At 38.4% G+C, this 21,811-nt stretch overlaps 1 protein-coding gene and 1 long non-coding RNA gene across 3 annotated transcripts in view; one reads left to right on the forward strand and one right to left on the reverse strand.

Annotated features, from left to right (window-relative positions):
• Positions 1-5: 5 nt before the first annotated feature.
• The window catches only part of FARSB (phenylalanyl-tRNA synthetase subunit beta), a 36,751-nt gene continuing 14,945 nt past the window's right edge, over positions 6-21,811 (forward strand). The window contains exons 1-16 of the mRNA XM_065074102.1: positions 6-206; positions 1,276-1,331; positions 2,489-2,643; positions 3,171-3,243; positions 3,727-3,842; positions 4,285-4,435; positions 5,517-5,625; positions 7,889-7,959; positions 9,249-9,310; positions 9,397-9,448; positions 10,948-11,009; positions 11,430-11,637; positions 12,064-12,144; positions 15,068-15,160; positions 17,048-17,165; positions 21,446-21,598. Coding sequence (XP_064930174.1) covers positions 149-206; positions 1,276-1,331; positions 2,489-2,643; positions 3,171-3,243; positions 3,727-3,842; positions 4,285-4,435; positions 5,517-5,625; positions 7,889-7,959; positions 9,249-9,310; positions 9,397-9,448; positions 10,948-11,009; positions 11,430-11,637; positions 12,064-12,144; positions 15,068-15,160; positions 17,048-17,165; positions 21,446-21,598 — 1,618 coding nt within the window. The 5' untranslated portion in view covers positions 6-148. The remainder of the gene's footprint in view (positions 207-1,275; positions 1,332-2,488; positions 2,644-3,170; positions 3,244-3,726; positions 3,843-4,284; positions 4,436-5,516; positions 5,626-7,888; positions 7,960-9,248; positions 9,311-9,396; positions 9,449-10,947; positions 11,010-11,429; positions 11,638-12,063; positions 12,145-15,067; positions 15,161-17,047; positions 17,166-21,445; positions 21,599-21,811) is intronic.
• LOC110355131 (uncharacterized) overlaps positions 1,143-21,811 on the reverse strand; it is a 32,110-nt gene continuing 11,441 nt past the window's right edge. The window contains exons 2-3 of one of the 2 annotated variants that reach the window (XR_010474718.1): positions 2,886-3,024; positions 1,143-1,693 (exon numbers count right to left, since the gene is read on the reverse strand). This is a non-coding gene — a long non-coding RNA (uncharacterized LOC110355131). Of the gene's footprint in view, positions 1,694-2,885; positions 3,162-21,811 lie in introns of those variants that run through there. The other variant, XR_010474717.1, reaches the window with a different exon arrangement.

Consider the following 21,811-nt stretch of genomic DNA (forward strand, 5'->3'; position numbering starts at 1 on the left):
TCGCACCATCGCGCTACGGAGCGAGGGGAAGAGCGGACGCGAGCCGGAGAAATGGCGGGCGGCCTTCAGGCGACGCGGAAGAAGGCAGGCGCGATGGGGGCCTGGCGGGCGGTCTCGCAGGCGCGGTGCGGGCGAGCCGGGTGTCGCCATGCCGACTGTCAGCCTGAAGCGGGACCTGCTGTTCCAGGCGCTGGGCCGGACCTACAGTGAGTGCGCGGGGCCCGGGTTCGCCGGTTCGCCTCACGCCGCTCCCCGGCCAGGCGGGCCGTGCCCGCGCCCCCGGGGTGCCGGGCGGCGCTGAGCCGCATGGTGCGGTGCTCGCCGCGCCTCGTGGCTGGGGCGTCCTGGGCCCCTCGGGCTGTGCCGGCCCCGGCAAACTCCCGAGGGTCGGCGGAGATGGGGCGGTGTGGCCGCCCCCCGGCTCAGTCCTTCGTTCGCTGCCAGTTCGGGGCCGAACGGAGCCCCGGGTGCAGCCCCGGCCTCAGTGCGGTCGCGGTGTCGGTGTCCGGGGCGCTCCCCAGCGTGCCGGACAAGCCGTGCGTCCTCCTGGGCTCTTCAGCCGTTTGCTCAGAAATGCGCTATTTGAGCCCAGATCGCTCCTGAAATCAGAACCACGCGTTTCCAAACCGCGGTTTCTGGTTGGGGTTTCAGTGGTTTGGGAACTGGTTAAAGCAAACAGGAGACGGAAGAGAGGGGAGCGGGCAAAACACACAGTCAGTACCGTGTTCTCATGCACTGCTTCCCTGTCTCCAGAAACGTGACTCCAGAGCAGTGTCTGGCCGACAGAGCACTTAGGGACACACGGCCTATCCAGCCCACGCTGGAGCTGGGCTCGTGGGACACGTGGGTGTAAATCTCCATTTTCAGATCAGGGTTGTGTTCCTCAAGTGTCATAACGCAGCTGATGCAACCTCTGTATGACAAACTGATCGGAAAAGCAGCTGTTGGCAGAAGCTGTGCAACTGTTCCCTTGTGTTCTCATTATCCATCCAGGCCAGAGCTCCTCTGACAAACTTGGGTGAGGAGCTGGTGATGAAGCCAGGCTCCTGGGCTCAGAAACTCTTGCTGTGACTGTAAGAATAACTTGTCAGTAAATGCAGTATGTACTAAAGAAACTGCTACACAGATGCAAATATAAGTAAAATTCTTTCTCTTTTTTTTTTTTTTTAATAGCATTTGTTATCTTATTTGAAAACATTCAAAACACACACAAAAAAGTTACATTAAAAGTCTGAGGCCTGCTTATCAACCAAAATTCACCCTCTTTCTTCACAGCTGATGAAGAATTTGATGAGCTGTGCTTTGAGTTTGGTTTGGAGCTTGATGAAATTGTAAGTATTGTTTTTATTTGTTACTTTTGCAGTAGATGTAGTGTACTGACAGCGTTCATCTTTGATGAGAGTTCGTACTGCATTATTTCCAGCATGTTCCCTGGTACAGGGTTGGTCTTCTAGCATGTACCAAGAAAGTGCCTAGGCAAGATTTGGAGGATACCACACCCCAGGTACCCTCAAAAAGTGCTGTGGACAAGACCTTGACCTATACAAGCTTTTAGCAGTACTGCAGCAGGCTTTTCATCCTGACACATCTTCAGACATCTTCACACCACAGGGCAGAATGTGCAACACATACATTTAGGTTCTTGTTATAAAATACTGTTGTAATAGACTGTATTAACGCGGGTGTTTTGCATCTGAAAAGAAAAACAGATACAAAAATTGTCATCTTGGAAGCAGGAGAGCCCAGGATGGTGTATTGCTCAGCTTTGTGGAGGTTGGCAGCCTGTGCCACTTGGTCTTCAGTCCCTGGCCCCATTTTTTATAGCAACATAAATATGGCCACAGACTGTGTATTGAACATATTTTACAATATCTGTTTGGCTTTGGTTTGCATGCATTTTGCTATGCAATATCCACGAAAATGTATTTGTCTTGGACATTGTTACCTGAGTTGTAACTAATTTATATTTAAAGTTTTGATTTAGATTCTGTACTTCTGAAAATTTGCTGTCTCTGTTATCTGTATCCATGTAAAAAGTAGACCTGTTTTTGTTTTGCTTTTTAATTTTAATTAATAGATCTTTTAATTATGTTTATTAAAAGACATCGGAACGTTGTCTCTTATGCTTTATTTCAGAATAAACTTGATATGTCCAGTCATTTGACGATCTGTTGCCAAAAATAAGGTCCCAGTTCTGTACTGGGATCTGCTAGCCCAGAGACTTGCTTCTATAGTATCTTTTTAAAAAATTCAAATTCTAATAGTGAATTTTTCTTCTGGTATGCTGCATTAGAATTGCTGAATCTAAGACAGATTTAGATTTTATGTCATTTCTGGTATTTCGTGTGTCCATTTGCTATATAAATCCAAATGGCACCTTTAAACTTTGTTTAGTTAATACAGTTTTTCCTATTATATTATCTCACTATCATATTCTTGTCAACATTAAGGTATTGCAGATTAAAACCACATTTTTGCTTTATTTCAGACATCTGAGAAAGACATTATAAGTAAAGAAAAAGGTGAAGAAAAGGCAAAGGGTGCATCTGATATCATTCTCTATAAAATTGATGTTCCTGCCAACCGTTATGATCTGCTTTGCCTTGAAGGGCTGGTCCGAGGACTCCAGGTCTTTAAAGAACGGTAAAGCAGAGTTGTGAGCTTCTGTGTGGTTTGTTATTTGTTTAAATACGAGTCAGTTTCTGGTCAATAAACAAACTTGCTGCTTGCTTGGATTTTGAGTGTGATCTCATGTGTAGATCAGATTCATACAATGTTCCTCTGGGAAGGATCTATTGTATATTTTTAAAAGACTAGACCAGAATGTTTGTGGGTTTTGGATCTGTTCTAAAAATGTTTAAGCTGCTGTTTCATTTGAAACTTACCCTCTGTGAATACCTCCTGCAGAAGAACTTTCTTGTGCTCCTCTGTAATAAATACCAATACAAATAATTTATTTCACACTTTTGCTGTGACTTGATCTTCTTGAGTCCCTCTGTTCTGGTTCAGTGGTCTGTTTACCATCTGTAGAAAACAGGTTTTAAACAGTTAGCCAAGAAATGTTATTAATAAAGTTTTCTACATATAATTATTGCTACATTTCTAAAGTTCATTGCATTTTGGGAACTTCTTGTCTTTCAGTTACAGACTTATTTCTGGTTTTATTCTAGGATAAGTCTCCCTAGGTACGAAAAGATAATACCAGCTCAGGGTGAAGGTCAGAAGCTGATTATCACTGAAGAGGTAAAAGTGTTTACTGCATCTCTGTAAATTTATTGAGAGTTTCTGAAGGGGCAAGATGGGCATGAAGCATCAGTATCAGTTTTGTAAGAGCAGTGATGGAAATCTTATTTGCAGAAGAAGAGCTAAAGAAATTTAAATATCTTTACTGATTGTGATTTACTCTTAGAGAAGGGGAGGAACAATAGACAACACATTTTTGGGGAATCTTGCATCAGATCAAATCAAACTTTCAGATGCTTACATGGCATTGACCTTCTGGGCCGTTACACAGTGTATTGGAAACCTCCTTGCCTCTACCAGACCTGGAGTGGGTCAGTTTGTTTGTTTTTTCCCTTGGGATTCTGAAGTCTTTCCATGAATTTGCCTTTTGATTACTACTTTACAAAAGAGGATTTTATGAAGAAAAGTGCACATTTGATCAGTTTTAGTTTTGTATATTCTGTGTATTTGAAATATCTAATGTGTTGCTGTTGTAAATTGCAGACTGTCCAAGTCCGTCCTCATGCTGTAGCTGCAGTCCTTCGTAATATAACTTTTACCAAGGACCGTTATGATAGTTTCATTGACCTCCAAGAAAAACTACACCAAAATATTTGCAGGTTAGTGCTCAAATTTAAAATAGCCTATATTGTCTATATATATTATTTCATCACGTTACAGCTGCACGTCGCTATTGCAGAGACATTATATATATATTCGTGCTAAGGAAAATCTTTTATAATAGCTCTCTTGATCCTTCTAATTTCCTTGCCCATTTCTGACTGCTCTCGATATTTTTCAGCATAAATGGCTGTTACAGCTCCTACAGCAGTTAAGAAAGAAGCATTTTGCAGCAGTCCCATTGGATTTGCCTTTGACTGTTATGTGTGTTGTCAACATTTGTTAAAATATTATTAGTGAAAATAATTTCTAGGCTTTTCAAAATCGCCTTTCTGCTTTTTCAGTAAATTCTAGGAATGTACAGGCATGTAGAGCATCATGAGCTCAAAGGAGCTCAAAATATTACTAGTAAAATCATTATTTTGCCTTCTTTCTTTCTAGGAGAAGAGCGTTAGTAGCAATAGGTACCCATGACTTGGACACCATCTCTGGTCCATTTACTTATACAGCTAAAGCACCTTCTGAAATTAAATTCAAGCCCTTGAATCAATCCCAGGAGTACACAGCTTCACAAATCATGGATCTGTATAGGGTAAGTGAGATCTTTCAGGCTTCTTGTTCTAAATGCAGGAAGATACACTTCCAAGTGAAAACATTCTCTTCTGAAGCTTCATTCAGTGAACATTCCATATTTTGCGTATTCATAAGAATATTTTTATCATCTATGAAAGATATATCATGGTGTTTTGCTGCTAAGTATAACTCTTAGAATAGTGAGTTTGATATTAACCCTCTGTTTTGTCAACAAGCTTGAGGTGAATAATATCAGATTTTCTAATGTTATTTTAATTTGCCTTATTACTTAGAGAAGATGTGAAATTATTTACTCAACTATATATTTGGCAAGTGTAGCTGTGTAAAAGGCTCAAGTTAAGTCTGGCACTGCTCTTGGCCCAGCATCCTGATGAAACCAGGTAAATGCCAGGAAAAGACTGTATCAGGTCTAGTTTTGTGATGTTTATGTGGGCCGCTTGAAACACCAACATTTGAAAACAGCACTGTTATCACCATCATTAGAATATACGGCTCTGCTTGAACACACATACTGGTCACAGAGAAAAATTCTCAAAGCTCTCTGTCTAAAGATGAGTAAGAGAGCTAAGGAAACGAGGCGTATCAGAGAGACTAGAAGTAAATTAGTTTCTGATACAGCATATACTTATATCATGGGAACAGACGTAAATTTTGAAACAAATTTAAACATAAATGTGTGAATATTCAGCAATTTATAATGAAAAGTAATGAAGCGCTATTTTTTATCAGTTCTAAGGAAAGTTAATATGAACTAAGGATTTCTGCCCTTGCGTTTGGCAGTGAAAGGTCTGCTGTGGTGAACAAGAACATTGTTTGAACAGCATGGCTCATACATTTTTGAGAGAATCTTTAAAGAAATAATTTTTAATGTTTCTGAAGAAAACCAAAAATCCAATTCTCTCATTTCAAATGTTTTTTTGCTTCTGAAAGTAAACAACTTTTGCTAGTGAAATACCTTGCTCCAAGCCCAATCCTTCCCTCTTTCAAAATTCCCCTTGATCTCTCAGCAAGGGATTGTGGCAGTATGGAAGTTCACAAGTGAGCTAATGTGAAATTTAGGTTGTGCTTTGTTTCTCCAGACTGACAGCCACCTTCGGCACTATTTACACCTAATAGAAAACAAGCCACTTTATCCTGTTATTTATGACAGCAATGGTGTTGTTCTGTCCATGCCACCCATCATCAACGGTAAGATTAATCGTGCCAGTTTATACTGTTGCTATTTTGTGTGTGAGTTCAGGTGTTACCAGAACAGTTACCAGAAACATTGATGTATAATATCAGTAATTCTGTTTTCTTAAAATTGTTTCATTTATGATTTCATAGATTCTTATTTCTGTTTAAATGTAGCTGTTTAGCTTCTTATACCCTTCTAGATTTGTGGGGTATAAACTCAAAGGTTCCTTGCAATAGGAATCTTTGTTAGGAAGGCATTTTGTTTGCATACATGGACATTGTTCCTCAGTCATTTAGCTAAAAGAAAGGTGTAAGAAATTATTTAGTAAAGTGATTACAAATTAACAGTCTGTACTCCATTTTAGGTGGTCACAGTAGGGATCTTTTTACCTAGATCTTAAGCCCAGTGTATTTAACAGCAGTGTGAACCAGTTCTTGTAAATCCTTTTGCTATCACAGAAGTGATTCCGGGAGACTTTCATGGGTTAAAAATACTAGGTTTAGACTTTTTTGCATTGTTTCTAAACATGGATTTCCTCTGAATACAAAAGAAGCTGGGTGATTTTTGAGAACCATGTTAAACTGAAACCAGTTAATGACGTGGCAAGAACTGCTCCTTTAACAAAAGTTTTTTCAGCATACCTATATAGTTAGGTCAAGAATCAGTAACTGTTTACCTACAGTGACCAATAAAATCTGCAGTGATAATATATTTGGATGTATTTTTCCTAATTAACCTTACCCATATCTTAAACAGCTAACCAAATCTTCTTAAAAGGCAGCTCAAACTCTGTGACAAGGACTGGCAAGAACAACTGTTCCGAGTCAAAGGTGCTGTCAGCTACTAATCTTTCCTTGTTAGGCTTATTCCAACTCCGGAGTGTTCCCCATAGAAACATATATTGTTAGCATTTTGTCAATTTAAAAGGTTGAGCTACATTTAATAACTGCCTCTGTTTTAAAGAACAGTATTTGAGAGAAGTTTCCAGGTTAAAGGTACTTTTTAAACAGATAACGAAATGTAAACATCTGTATTGGTTTTTTGGATTATCCACAAGCACTTAAGTGAAAGGTTATATTTGCTTTGAAGTGAGTCCAGAAGAGCTGAGTACATTCTGTCTGCAAAGAGGTGCAGTACAGCATTGTAGGGAAGGGAATACAAGATCCCTCGGTCTTAAGATCTGTAGTGCACCTGACTTCCAGTCTGGCTGTGACCTGGTTTCTCAGGTAGGAAACTAGAACACAGAGAAGCTGGTTCGCTTGCTCAGGGTCAAATGAAGGAAGCAAGAGTGCCCGTGTGTGTCCAGGTGTTTGCTTCCCTTTGCCACCCGTGGGGTGTGTCTGCATTAGTGAGAGGCAAGAAGGAGAGAGGTTGGATTTGGCTCGATCCCATACAATTCTAAGACTATGGGGTGTCCCTTCTGCGTGGTTACCGGCAGTGAAATTCGTTCAAGGTATGCACTGCACATACCTAACAGGCAACACAAGGCAGATTTCTGTACAGGCACTCTAAATTGCTTGTGGCTTACTAACAGCACCCCACTTTTAGGAAATCAACTACTGGGGGGATTTTGCAACCAATTTGCAAGAGAGACACCTTAGATAATGCCCCTGAATGTATTTTCTACCTTCCTTCTTTCCAGACAAGAAACAGATTTGAGTGCTTCAGTGCACACTTCATGACTTCCAAGTACACACACAAAGCAAATTCACACCTACAAGTGGCACCTGAATCGCCAATGTAGACAAACCTGTAGTGTATCAGCAGACAGAATCACAAGGTCTTGGTTATTCACAGAAGTAGCTGTGCCCATTCATCAATCTAAATCATGTTTAAAAAAACATTTCATACATTCCTGTCCAAGGCTACTTTCTTATGCACATCACACATAAAATGCAGATGTGTTCCTGAGGGAAAGGAAGCCGGGCTGCTCTGGCACTGCAGGAGCGCTTGGCCAACAGCAGATGGCTGCTACTGAGCTGGTTTGCTTCTTTAGCCCCATCCTGCCATACCTGTAGGGTGATATTGTTATTTTTCAGTGGACAGCTTAAGCCGGTCAGTAAGTCTGGTCTGCCTTTTTCCTCTTTTTGATTTATAAGTTTAAAAAGAGCTGCTCTTCTGGTAAGAATTGTGAATGTTGGTGCAGTAGACGTAGTGGCTTTTTAGGCAGCGCAAGATAACAGTCTTTCTGAATCATAGAAAGAGTCGATATCAGCATCATTGCAATAAAAGTAATAACATTTCTTAACATCTTTTTGTCTTTACATGTTTTAGGAGATCATACAAAAATAAGCGTAAACACCAGAAATGTGTTTATTGAATGTACAGGCACAGATATTACAAAGGTAAGTTAATATTTCCTGCTTTTGATATGCTGTAATATCTTTGTTTTCCCTCTGGGCTTCAATACAAAGACCTACAATAGCCAGGCACTTACTTTATGGAACAGAACTCCCATTTCAAAAGGGCAGAATAGGCCATGGGACCATGCAGAATGCTTCAACACAGTTTTAGGCTTGTTGTGTGTTAATTGGATTTTGGTTTTACTGTGTTTTTATATTGACATTAAGTGTTCAGTTTCTACAATAAAGTAATTTAGGTAAATTGAAGGGGGTGGTAGTGCTGAACACTTTCTAAATCGGAAAGGTTTTGAAAAGAGTAAAATCACTAAGACTGCCTATTTTGCTAGAATACTCCTTGTAAAGAATCATTTTGTCTCCTACTTTAAATGTGGGCTGAGGGAAGGAAGACAACACTTTTTCTTCTTAGTTATCTTTTTCAAGCAGGGATGCTGTGCAAATAATTTTCAAATTGAAGTCTTTCCATATGCAAATTCTGTAACTCAAAGCCGAAACATGAAAGCCTAGCAGTTATAATTGCCTGTTCTTGAATATAGGTTGTGTATTCATTGATAGTTTCCCTAAAGTGTGTATTTTGACACTTAAGGGCAAAAATGCTTTTAACATATGTTACTACACAATATGTTAACAACGCAAAGAAATTTGCACGTTGAGGAGTGGCTTCTAAGCAAACTAATAAATAACTGCTTATTGCTACTGCTTGCCTTGATAGTAAGAATAAAAATAGTGCTGTTCTGTTTACGCGAAAGAAATTACACTGTGAGGCACGGAAAAAAAAAACCTCTTGTATATTGAGAAGTTGATCTGAATCTCATTATTATGTTATATTATACTAATCTCTTAAAACATTAACTGTAAACTAGATGAGGTTATTTGGCAATGTATTTCTAAAAAATGCACAGTCCTTCGGTCCTTACATTCTCCCTTGGAACTTCAGTGGAATGACTAATTAGACTAAAGGCTGGGAAGACAACATTCCAACTAGTAATAAAGACCCTGTGTATTTTCACAACAGAGTTTAGCAAAGGTGTACAAATGCTTCAGAACCTTGAAAACCAAAGATTTCAAGATTTCACATAAATGTCTTTGCAACAGAAGACATTTTTTTTCTAAACGCAATCTGGTATTCTAGATCACTAGGATTTTGGTTTTTAAGTTATTAAATAGAATTAAGAGAGTGTAAGACAGTATTTTTCCCCCATTTTTTTTAATTTTGTCTACTTCAATACAAGTAGATGACAGATTTCAATGTAATTATTATCTTTATTTTGTAGGCAAAAATTGTTCTTGATATTATAGTCACGATGTTTAGTGAATATTGTGAGAAGCCATTCAGGTGAGTATAAATCTCCTGTCAGAGAGACGTTACATTTGGGCCATATGCTAAAACCATTTTTACTTCTGTTTTTCTGTCTCTCTCAGTGTTGAAGCAGTGGAAGTAGTTTATCCTAATGGCAAGACGCACATCTATCCGGTAAGCATGGTGATATGATACCCCAGTAACCTTGGGGAGAGGATTTTATTTGCACAAAGTCTGGTAGGAGTCATGCTGTCATCTTTTTCTGCAGAGGCAGTACATGCAGGTTCTGAGGGACAGTATAAAAGCTCAGCTTGGTACTATCTATGTATTAGTGAGTCAGGACCTTCTTTGGCACCACAAAAAATAAACCCAGCTTCCCCTTATCTAGGAAACTCGTGCTGAATCTCTACTAATTTACAATAAGGCTAAAAATACAGACTCACTGACGTAGCTTGATAGTCCAAAAAGAAAGGTAAGGTTTAAAGTTACGAGTGGTAACCACTGTTGTGGTTTAGAGTTTGTGTGATATGAACTTTTTCAGGAACAAGTAAAGATTACAATCAAAGGTCATAATCTGCCTCTAAAGCCTTTAAAACCTACATGTTCCAAATCAGGAGAAATGAATGCAGGAAGATGTCCTTCAGTCATAAGCCAGTGGACAACTGAAATCAGCCTCAGCATAACTTGAGTATCAGATCTGGAACCTTTAATGCCCTTCCATTAAAATACCCTTGTAACACTAGATTTTTCAGTCTTTTCCTTTATATGCTTCAACTGTATAAAGGTCTGTAAGGCAGGATGTTGACTTCAAGTGCAGGTTTGCCTGCATTCAGAGTCCCTGGCAGACTTCTTTGCAGTAGTGGACTCTTTTTTGTTTTCTTAATAAGTATAAAGAAAGCAATTCCCCCTGTTTCCTGAAAGTAACTGAAGACAGACATGTAGTTGAGTTCATAAAAATCAGATGGATCAAGCAAGTACAAACTGTTAAGAGGGAAAGAAATTTTTACTGAGAGTTTTTCCAGTGGTATTTTAGCTTTTTTCTTTTAGCTGTGTCAGCTTTAGTCAACAGAGGAAAGACCTAGAATCCTGAAGAGATTTCTGCAGTAACCAAAGTAGTTTCCCTAGATAAAATAGAGCAAAAAATCACCGAAGTTTTAGTTGCCAAGATTTTTATGGATTTGTATATCTAGAAGTTTAGAAACACCTAAGTCAATGCATACAAAATAACTTCCTTAAATATGTTGCAAACTCTCTCAGTAAAATACTGGTAGATATTTCTGTGCCAGTGCATAGAAAGTTTTCTTTTCTCTTCCTCCTAAAAGTCATTTGATCTGTACTAGACCATGAGATCTCACGTGTGACCATTCACTGCTTTAGGGCTTTGACTTAGGATGAACTGGCAATTAGAACCTTTCAGAAACTCCATTACTTACATATATCAGAAATTATCAGAAGTTTCAATGACAGGGATTTCATGCTGCATTTAACCTTCTAGCTTAACCAAGCTTATCTAGAATATGTTTTCAAATATTAAACTATTAAGTTTAACCTAATATTCCGCACTTGTCTTCTGTGGATGTAGTTTTAGTATTGTAATTAGGAGAAGCTAGATTAATAAGATATCAAAATTGAATCCACTGTGTATGCTTAAGAGCTTTGCCTTTTCTTTTTAGGAACTGGCTTACCGAACAGAGAAGGTGAAACCTGAGCTCATTAACAAGAAAATAGGAATCAGGTGTGTTATTGCAAATGAAAACATAGTTTTTACTTATAAACATTAATCATGAAAAAGGTACTAGAAAACATTGCATTGTTTTAAAAATGTTTACACTGTGATTTTTTTTTTTTTTTTTTAATTTATGAAAAAATTGAAGGGTTATCTTGGGTAATTAGATCAGCTCAGTAAGACTTCTTCCCCTGTTTCCAAGGAAAGTGAATGATTCTTTATGGCCTCACACAACTGTTAGGAAAAATTACCATCTCAAGAGTCAGAGTCTGAGCTGGTTCTGATGGAATTCTGAGTCTATGTACAGTCCATAAAGCACATGGAAATTCTTCAGGGTGTAAGACAATGCAGCAGAAACATTGATTACTTTAAAAAGCCAGTCTATAGGGTGCAAGATCCATAAATTACTACTTTCTTGTTTTGTTTCAGTGAAACTCCATCGAGCCTTGCAAAGCTGCTGACTAGGATGTGTTTGAAGTCACACGTCACAGGGAATGGGAACAGTCTAGAGGTTGAAATCCCTCCTACCAGAGCAGACATTATCCATGCATGTGATATCGTAGAAGATGCAGCAATAGCTTATGGTTATAACAACATTCAGATGACTACTCCGAAAACGTACACCATAGCTAATCAAGTAAGATTGCCCCTTCAAATAAACGCTCTGTTGTCAGCAAATGACTAGTGCATGCCAGAAGGGCTTTGGGGAAAACAGAACCTAGGAATTAAATATTTTGACATGCTTTGCCTTGAGAAGTATTTACCATGGATAGGATACAAAACAGATGCCCCACTGATTTGAATAAGTCCAAGACCAGTTGGTTGCTGGTACTTGAAAAAAGACAGGGGTTTAAGTAGGGAGCCCGTATTAAATCTCTAATTGGGAGATTCATTTCCTCAGGCAAGCCTAAAGGCAGCTGGCTGATGCTTTGAGAAATTTTAAGCACACAAGCACAGTACCTCCCTAGTGAATTCATTGCTATGTAGCAGGCAGAGTCACCTCGAGAAAGAATAGAAAAATGTTTTAAGATGGAAGTTGAAAACTTTTTTTGTTTCATTTTAGCTCCCCCTCAATAAGCTTACAGAACTTCTGAGACTGGACTTGGCAGCTGCTGGATTCACGGAAGCACTCACTTTTGCCTTGGTATTTTATATGGATTTCATATTTTTCTTAGTTGTGTGTTGGGACAGTGATGCAACCAGAACTGCAGAGGATGGTCTGAGAAAATGTTATTGTATAAATGTACCAGTATTATCTGGTACTGTTTTGGCAGGTGATAGTTTGCTAGTGCTTTGGAATGATAGTATAATATTTGGTGAGTTTGTAGGTCAGAGAAATTGAATGAGTCACTGTGGCATGTAGTTCTAAGTATAGAGGCAAAAATAGCTGTTGAAGCAGTGTTTTCAGTTTAACTTCATAGGATGAAATTTGAAGACAGCAAGTCTCTCTTGAGACTTTGATCTCCAAATGTGAAATTCATTATAGTTTGATAATCTGGAAAACAAACAAAAATGTAGTACTTTCTGGTAGATGTTACTACAGTTCAAGGATTACCCCGTTTCTATTTGTCTCTTTTCAGTATTGTCACTTGCCCATGATTCCTTGCATTACACACCATGCTAAGTAGTTTTTCAGTCAGCAAAGTATTTAAGGATACCTGTAAAAAAGTTATAATGCACACTCATGTGACACAAATTGCCCTGTAAATTTCACCTCTTTTCTTTTTTTTGCTTGTTTGTTTTATAGAACAACAAATAATGATGTTACCAAGTCGTACTGTTTGTTAGAGCCAAGCAAACAGTCTTTTGTGGAGAATTAGGACTCTGCAGCAGTGTGTGCCACTCCAGTACTAACAGCTGGCATGATTTCTAATACTGAAATTTTGCAGCAGGGTTGTTTTGTTGAGATGAAGTGTTCAGTAGGAACATCATCTTTGTCATGGCCACTTGTTCATACCCCTTTGCCATAGCTGTGAACTGAAGCGGAGAACCTGATCTACTATTAAAAAAACCCAAAACAACTAAGTAAACCACTGTGCCCTCCAAATGTATGTGGTAACTGTCCATATGTGGAGATTGGCATAGTCAACTCTTGAAAATACACTATACATTTTAGAAAATCCTCACTGTTGCAAGATCTGCTCAAAGCCTTTGCCGTAAGGTGCAATTTGTGGACCTGTTAGCATACAGGGAGCTACCATCACATATTCTATTAAAAATTTCATGGAATTTCTCAACCTTTCCCTGAACTTAAAACTTACTAGAAGGCCAGAAGTATACATCCCTGAAAGTATGCAACCTTGTAAGAGGTAGGTATCTGATCACAGGTTATCTTTTGATAACTTACGCAAAGATTTTAAGATCCATTGATGCAGGCTCCTAGAACACTTCCACATGTTTGAAAAGCTCAGGTATTGCAACCAATGTTGGTAATGCAAATGGATTAAATAAAATTTTAACACCTTCAGATTTCATGGAGCTTCAAAGGCAAAACTTGTACTAATTCTAAAATCTGAGAAACATATTCCAGTTTTAGCATTTTGTTAGTAACTCACTTAAGTAACCATGACAATAGCTAGTATTACTTCCTGCAGTGCTCGTATTTGACAAGGATACTCAGACTAGCTGGGGTAGTATTGTGTTGGGGAAATAGCATGTATAAAACATGGTCAAGCTTTTCTAGATTTTCCTTATTCATTAATAAATATAATTCATTTATTTCAGCACTGAATAGGTATTATGCTTTAAAACATTGAATACGTTACATCACTGCAACTGAGGACCTTCATGAAGTGCAACAGCAGAATTTTGTACGATCATGCAGTATATCATGTTATCACATTACATAATGGTATTTCTGCTGTGGCACGATGAAACCCAGTGTATGCTATGTCTCCAACACTTTATTAAAACACCAATGTGAGGCCTTTGACTATGATGAATATCATTTACGCTACAGCATTTTGTAGCCCAGTGTTATATGACAAACACTGCTTATGTATTTGTGCATACAATCTGTTTCTTGGTTTGAGCCTCAAATTATACTCATGCACAATAACATTGCTTTTTGTGGGGAGCTCAAATTTAGCCAAAATGCATTTACTTAAATCACTGTAACATACCATAGTTTAGATACACATCTGAAAACTGTTGAACAGTTTTCTCCTCCTAAGGTCAGCATTCATTTAAGATTTTAGTTTTTTTGGTATTCAATAATCCACTTTTTCAGATGGTATCGTCTGCTCATTTTCCTCACATTTGGTCTATCAACACACTTTTCGGAGTGCTGCCAATGCAAAAGGAGCACTGCTGGGAGACTGCAGTATATTGGCAAATCCTCAATTACATGCCTAGTCTGCTATTGGTTTCTTTAATACATTAATAAAGCTATAATTTCTGGAAATCTGTGGTGTGGATCTTATCAGTAGCATCTGTTCTGTACATGCACACACATCATCTGAGCCTGACAAAGTGCATGTGTATTGCTTTACTGACCAGCTTCAAAATACACCTTGAGATTAAGGGCTTTGGAAATACTCCAACTCAAACAAATGAAAACAACAATGAACTACAAGACTCCTGTGCAGCTACGAAAATCGGAGGCTCAGCCACATGACCTGTTTTTCATAGACAGTATTTCACCTTCTGCAAGTAGCCCCCAAGAGATTGGTGTCTTTGTGAGAAAGCTGGGGTACCATTCCCTTTCCCAGTGCTATTTTCAGAATAAAATACCCTACCCACTGCAAGTCAGGGGGCAGAATCTGAGCCTCTGTTTCCAAAACAGATGACAGCAGTCCATGACAGAAGCCTAAACAAACACTTGCTTCTTTTTTTTTAAACTAGTTTTATTTTGGTTAATAATTGACATGTGTAGATAAACTAGTTTTCCTACTTAGTCTTTAGACTAATTTTTGTTACAAGTGGAGGTTGCACATGAGAGCATTTATTATTGGGCCTCAGAGCAAGTGCTACAATTGCGTTGTTCATTCTTGGTATCAAATTTCATCAGTGGCTTACTGTCTATGTTAACTATTTGACCTTGGTGTTGTTTTGTCTCTTCCTCTCAGTGTTCTCAAGAAGACATTGCAGATAAACTTGGCATGGATATCTCTGCAACAAATGCAGTGCGCATTGCAAACCCCAAAACTGCAGAATTTCAGGTGAGATATTTCAGATAACATTTTGAGAACAACATTGTCATGGATTCTATACTTAAAGAGGAAAGAAAGGAACCAATGGGAAAGATAATTTATAAACTATAGAGCTGGTTTTCCTGCATTTAAGAGGGTATGCATATTTATGTGCCAAACTTGCTGACAGTCAGTCATTCTCTGTTACTCCTTCACTGAGAAATACCTTATGCGGTGTGAAATACTGTTGGTATTTCAGTAATGTAAAATAGCACTATCTGTATGACAGCATGTGGCAAAATTGAGCTGCCTTATTACAGAAAACCCAGATGATTGATCAGCTCGCACATTTAGAAAAGCCATTCAATATAAATGGAACTCCTAGACTTGGCAATCTCTAAACCTCCTGAGTACTGGATAGGAAATGCTTTTTAAAAAATTATTAACCATTATTAGTCTTCTTTTTTTTTTAAATTAAAATTCTGTATTGCTCTTAGGTATTTTAATACTCATTTCTAGATCATTTGGTCTTTGCTGGAGCAGAGAGTGAGAGCTCAATTACAGTATTCTCAGAAATTCTGAAAATATCTGAAAGCACACTTACAGTTTTTGTGTTTCTTAAAAAGATGCTTTCGTTAGTTTACAGGGAAGGTAAATTTAGAGGCTTTCCCCCACAAGAAATACAATACAAATACAGTCTTCAGAAATTTTTAGAAAAGTTTCGGCAGTCTGTGGGTATTAAAGTTTTGTGATTTGTGTGTGTTTTTTCTGCAAGATCTTGTTCAGTCAGTCTGATTTCTTTGAGTGTCTAAAACACCGTTTTAGGTCTTATCTCTAATACTAAGACCAGTCTTCTGCTACTCTGAGATTCAGAAACATAACTTTTGGATACCTTAATGTATTTTGTGTTCTGTTTGGTACCACAAATAAGCAGTGATGCTAGATGCTGTTATAACGTGTTTAGACTATTATCACCTCTTCATATTCATCATTTGGCATGGTGATGATAGCTGAGCAATACAGAATGTACCACAAACAAACAGTACACAGTGTGAACAAGAAGTGGCAGCCCCTCTAGCCACGTACAATTTCAGATCCCTGTTGTGCAAGGACTGTAGGCCTTTGCAGCAGCAATGCTGCTAAGCAGTTACGTTATATTATCGGCTGAATATTCCTTGTGGCAAAAGTAGCTTCAGTCTTAAAATCAGTAGGCCTCCTTGAAAATTGTAAAGGATTACTCTTTGTGGGGCACTATAAACTTCCAGCTTTAGATGATTGGGTTCTCAGGGTGGATTTTCCCCCATCCCTTATCCTCTGACAGCACAACAAGGGCAGGATGATGCCAGGGACCCTCTTCCATTTGTGTTAGCACAGTAAGAACAGTAATAGGATTTGCCTCTTTCCTGGCTCTTTGCACACATTCTCTCTATATTTCAGGTTGTTCCCAACTGCAGTGTATCAGTTGCTGTTACTTAGGTTCTGCTTACATTATTCATTGGTATCAGGAGGTATCAAGATAGTATTTCAGATAGCACTCAGTATTTCTAAGATAACACTTAATATTTACCTTTTGCATGAGTGAGATGACATTTACAGGATATTTTTGCACTTCGTTCAATATTACTTGTTTTTCTACCCTGCACTGCAGCTCAAGCATCTATGAAATGATACACATATAAGCTCTTTCAGAAAATGCAATATAAAGAACATTTAGAGAATTTACATTTTCCATTTTAATAATTGTAAAGCAAAGATGTTTAATTGTAAGAGATAAGTGCAGTATTTGCACCTGACTACTTTTAAACTCTTGTCACACGTGGAAAAAAAAAACAAAACAAAACAAAACAAAAATAAAGAAAACTAACATTAGCTATTTTGGAAGGTATTTGACTTGCAGCATTGGTGTTTGTCCTGCAGGTGGCACGTACAACCCTCCTTCCTGGGCTCCTGAAAACTATTGCTGCCAACCGAAAGATGCCCTTGCCGCTCAAACTCTTCGAGATTTCTGACATTGTAGTAAAAGATCCTAATACAGGTAAGAGAAGGTTCCTCAAAATCTTTGGTAATGTAAAAATATTTACATACCAAATGGTAATAGTAAGGAGATTTGGATTTCTTTAAAAATGTAGTAGTCATTGGATACTACATTGTATTTTTTACGTGCACAGTGCAAGAGATGGGTAAAACAGGCTAGATTTTAAAGTGGCTACAGATACAGTTCCATTTTAAATGCCTTCTCAAAAGTGCAAGTAGGTGCATTGCAAATATTTTTAGGCATCAAAATATCCCTTAAAATCTGTCAGGAATACTGCAAGACTGCAAGGATAAGTGCAAGACAATTTTACACCTAAAAGAACCTGCTCTAAATTGCTTATGTCGATGCTCCCATGCTCTTAATGTAGTGCTCCTTTGTATTCTTACCAGGGGTAACTCATGAGAGAAGCTGGTGCTGTTTTCAAGTGGCACAAACCTTGGAAAGTAGTAAATATTGAAGGCGTGCTGCTAGTACCGTACTGGAGGCTGCGGAAATGCTGCAGTCTCCAAGATGCGCAGCGCTGTGCCAGCCGAAAAGCAGCATGTCTGGAGCCTGGGAAGAGCAGGTTGTTAGGGGCAGACGGATTCTACTCTGGAGAGCTGTAATTCCGAGAAAAATTTCTGGGCCAGTGTGTCTCAACATGAATCCCTTTTCCATCTTTCTGTCATCTTCAAACAGCATTGCTTGTATTTGTTCTCCAAAATTATCTTCTGGAAAACTGACAGCCAGTATGAAGAATTAGATTGGTAGCACAGATACAGGGTAAATAACAGTGCAAGTCTGTGTATAAAAATGTATAAACAAATTTTAAAAAAAAAGTAGAAAACTTCCCTTCTCATCTATAAAAATATTTTCCTTATCTTTCCATTTCATCCAACTATGCTAAGAAAGCATGGCTGCCTTTGAATTGTTCTGCAACCTTAATTGTTTTACATCCAGCAAAGAAAGCAGCGAGTTTACTTTTTAAAAGCTTTAGTGAAATCCTTCCTGTGTTTTGGGGCCTCCTTGCACCGATTTCACTGTACAGGATCAAAAATTCAAATTGATCCATTCTTCCAGATAAAAAAGATAAAGTGAACTGTAAAAATGGATTTTTAAATGTAGAAAAAATGCCTAAAATGTTCTGATTCCTGTCTATGTGGTAAATTAGTGGAAAAGGAGTGCACAAGCTACAGCTTTTGGGAGGAAGGGCGTGTACACTGGGTTACAACTGTGAAGTTTTGCCTCTCAGTGAGAAACTGGCATGACTTTAAATTCAGCAGCAGCAACGGTTCTGTTGTTTCATTATCTGGTTTCAGATTTTAGTGCCTGTGTTTAAGGTATCTGGGATCTGCAAAACAAAGGTTTATATAAGGAATAAACAAAATGGCAAGTAAATTGCTTTGGTGATGAATTTAATTTGTAGATTACTGTTTTTTTTGTAAAGAAGAAAAAGCCTTGCCAAGCAAAATAAGCAGTTTTAGCAAACCATATAGACTCTCTTTTTATTAAATACAGACAGTTTAGTGGTGCAGCTCATTCCTTGTTGGGCGTGCAGTTAGCTAGAATGCAAAAAACATGGTACAGATGGCAGAATAACATCTGCATTCTTCAGAACCAAGAGCGGGGCTATTTATCTTGGACTAAGGAGTGTGTTTATTCTGGCTTTATAAAATTTGCAAGTTAAATTGTTACTTTTATTTCGTTTGTGTTAATTGTATCTTTTGAAAGTTTTCATTTATGTGGATGGCTGATTAGCAGTTTTGTAAAGACTGATTTGGTAGCGTACTTCATTTTGATGGGAAACATTACAACAGATGACAGATAAAGACTCGGGGGCAGCCCTCCCATGAGTTGAGCCCTCGCAGACTGTGAACAGTATCTGCGATTATTTTTAATGTTGTGGGCAGAATAGCCATTGTCTTTCCATAATTTAACTTCCAAAATTAAACTTGCCTAACTCTGCAAACACTGCAGAATGTGGGGTTGTCCTCTCACATATGGAATGAGATTTCCTGTAGAAGGCTTATGTCATCAGACTGACTAATTTAATTTTATTATTTCATGATTTTGGTATGCAATTAATAATTTGAAATGTATGGGTCAAAAGAGTACTGACATTAACTGTATTTGAAATGTCATCTTGTAGTCATTCCTGTGTGAGTGGACCTAGCTCTTTTAAACACACTGGTTTTCAATAAAATACCTTCTTACACAGAACTCATGCTTACCCAGGTGAAATGGACATATTTCTCTTCAGACATATCTGGCAGAAGGGTTTGACGTACTAAATTAGCAAAATGTGTGCCAGATTGAAAATAACTAAATGGAACCAAATCTGGGCAGAAATGTTTCTTCTCAAGGCAGGAGGAAATGTGCTGATTTTGAGTGTGTTACACAGCATTTGCGTGGTTAGCTCGTAACACTAGATGTGCACTTCTTGTAGGATAGTTATACTAGTTCAGCATAAAAATCGTCACTTTACACCATCAGCACTAACAGGGAGTAATTCCCTTTCCCTTGCTGCAACAAAAGAAATGAATCCATTAGAAAATCACCTCTGACCAGGTGGGAATCTTGGGGAATCTGGGAAGCTTAGTACACGTTTAGCACAATTTACATCATTTGTGACTACAGCTGCTGCCATGTTTTGAAGCATTTTTCCAAACTCTGTGGAAGTGTTAGCTATATGCAGAAGAGAGTTTGGGATTTTTGTGAGGCTGAGAGACAAGTTTAAATGAGCAGGTGCCCCCTTTCAGACCAGCAAGTCGTTTTTCTGAAGCATCTCTAATTGGGAGGGGGCAGCGCACAACACTGCTTTATCTTCCTCTGCACTCTCTTGGCTGTCGTATTCCTAACCAGCTGCCCATCCTTTGGGTTTTCAGCAGCATCCCCAGGAAGTGCTTTGAAGGCTTAGAAATAAATATATATATATATATATATATATATATATATAATTTAGGTTGACATACTTGGCAGGCTCACTTAAAAACCAGAATTGTTTCATGGCATGACACGAGAGATCTCTTAAGTGAGTTATGAAGAACCGAAGCACTTCTAACATCCTCCAGCTTTTGCCTACAGTTCCTAATTCTTTATTTTTTTCTTCCTATTGCCTGTAGTGAGTGAACTTCTTGTGTTGTAATACAACTCTGTAAGGGAGTAAGTTTTATAACACAGCTTTTTGGAATGCTTGAAAATGCCTCCTTTTCATTACCAAGGATTTCTTCAGGTATAGAAACTGTTCTGTATGTTTATGTCTGATGCTTTAGTTAAGAATAGTGATCTGAAGACACCACTGGCTATCTGAATAATAATGAAATTAAAATTAAGATAGTTGTTAAAAATTCCACTAGCATGACAACTCAAATAAAAAAAGGAAATCATTCTCCTGAATGTCTAGCCCAAAGAATGTACTGTCTTAGAGATGGAAAAACATTTTCTGTTTTTCTGTTGCTCAATACAACACAAAAACAAGTTATCCACCATTCATGACTGTATTACAGATTAGGAAACAGAGATGCCAGCGTGTCCAGACCAGTAACCAGATGTTGCATTTATTGATACTTTCTCTGTGGCCTTTTCTGTGTGGCCATTTTAACTTCAAGATTGGATTCTCCAGTATTATTTAACACTGCAAATTACTATAATGACAGGTAAAAATCCTGAGTGACAAAATGCAGACCTACTGCCACAGTAAGTTCAGCTTTCAGTGGCTGTTGAAAGAACTTGCAGCTTTATTGCTGCGCTCGGAGTTTTGAATGACTTCTGGCTCAAAAAGGCTGTGCTTACATCTTGTGTAGGCTCTTGCTCCTGTATTTTGAAGTCCTTTTTAATCTGTGTATTTCTTTCTAGCCACTTGGTAAATGTTTTCATGTTTAATTTTTGATAAGATTTTTTTTGTTACTAAATGGTTAGTTGGAGCAAAGGAACAAGATGTAAATTTAGTTTAAAAAGAAATCTCTAATTTCTTATGTGGCAGATATTAACATTTCAGGGAACACTCACCGAGTACCTGTCACTGTGTAGAAGATTCTTGTATTTAACAACTTTGTTTCCTGCCCAAGGCACAGGATGCTTTAAATCTTTCTCTACATTTCTGACTGTGAGAGCCCAGTGGGTTAAAGAAATCCCATCATTTCCTCAGATTGTGACAGGTGTGTCAGCGAAGCCGTTTTACATGCTCATTTCTCCTGTCAGCCGCAGATGCCTCACTGTACTGCAGAAGAAAACTGATGCAAAAGGCAAGGTTGAAAGTGTGATAGTTTCCCACATAACATAATTGTTTCCTTCTTCTTCAGATGTAGGTGCAAGAAACTACAGGCATTTCTGTGCAGTTTATTACAACAAGAGCCCTGGGTTTGAGATTATCCATGGTTTGCTGGACAGGGTCATGCAGCTTCTGGAAGTACCACCAAATGAAGAGAATGGCTACACGATCAAGGCAGCTGAAGGTAAGACAGAGCTGCAGTGTACAGCTCAAATATTCCCCTACAACCTGAGGCAATTCTCTGGTTGATCTCAGCAACATGCATTAAGAATTAATACTATTTATGTGCTACCATACTGTGGTGTAAGTGAAAAGGCATTAACTGCATTCACTGATGGAAAATGGGATTGCTGTCTTTCTGTGAGCTATTCTGACTATTTTTATATAAATTACAAGT

The sequence above is a fragment of the Columba livia genome, chromosome 9 (genome assembly GCF_036013475.1).
Source record: "Columba livia isolate bColLiv1 breed racing homer chromosome 9, bColLiv1.pat.W.v2, whole genome shotgun sequence".
In the NCBI taxonomy this organism is placed as follows: Eukaryota; Metazoa; Chordata; class Aves; order Columbiformes; family Columbidae; genus Columba; species Columba livia.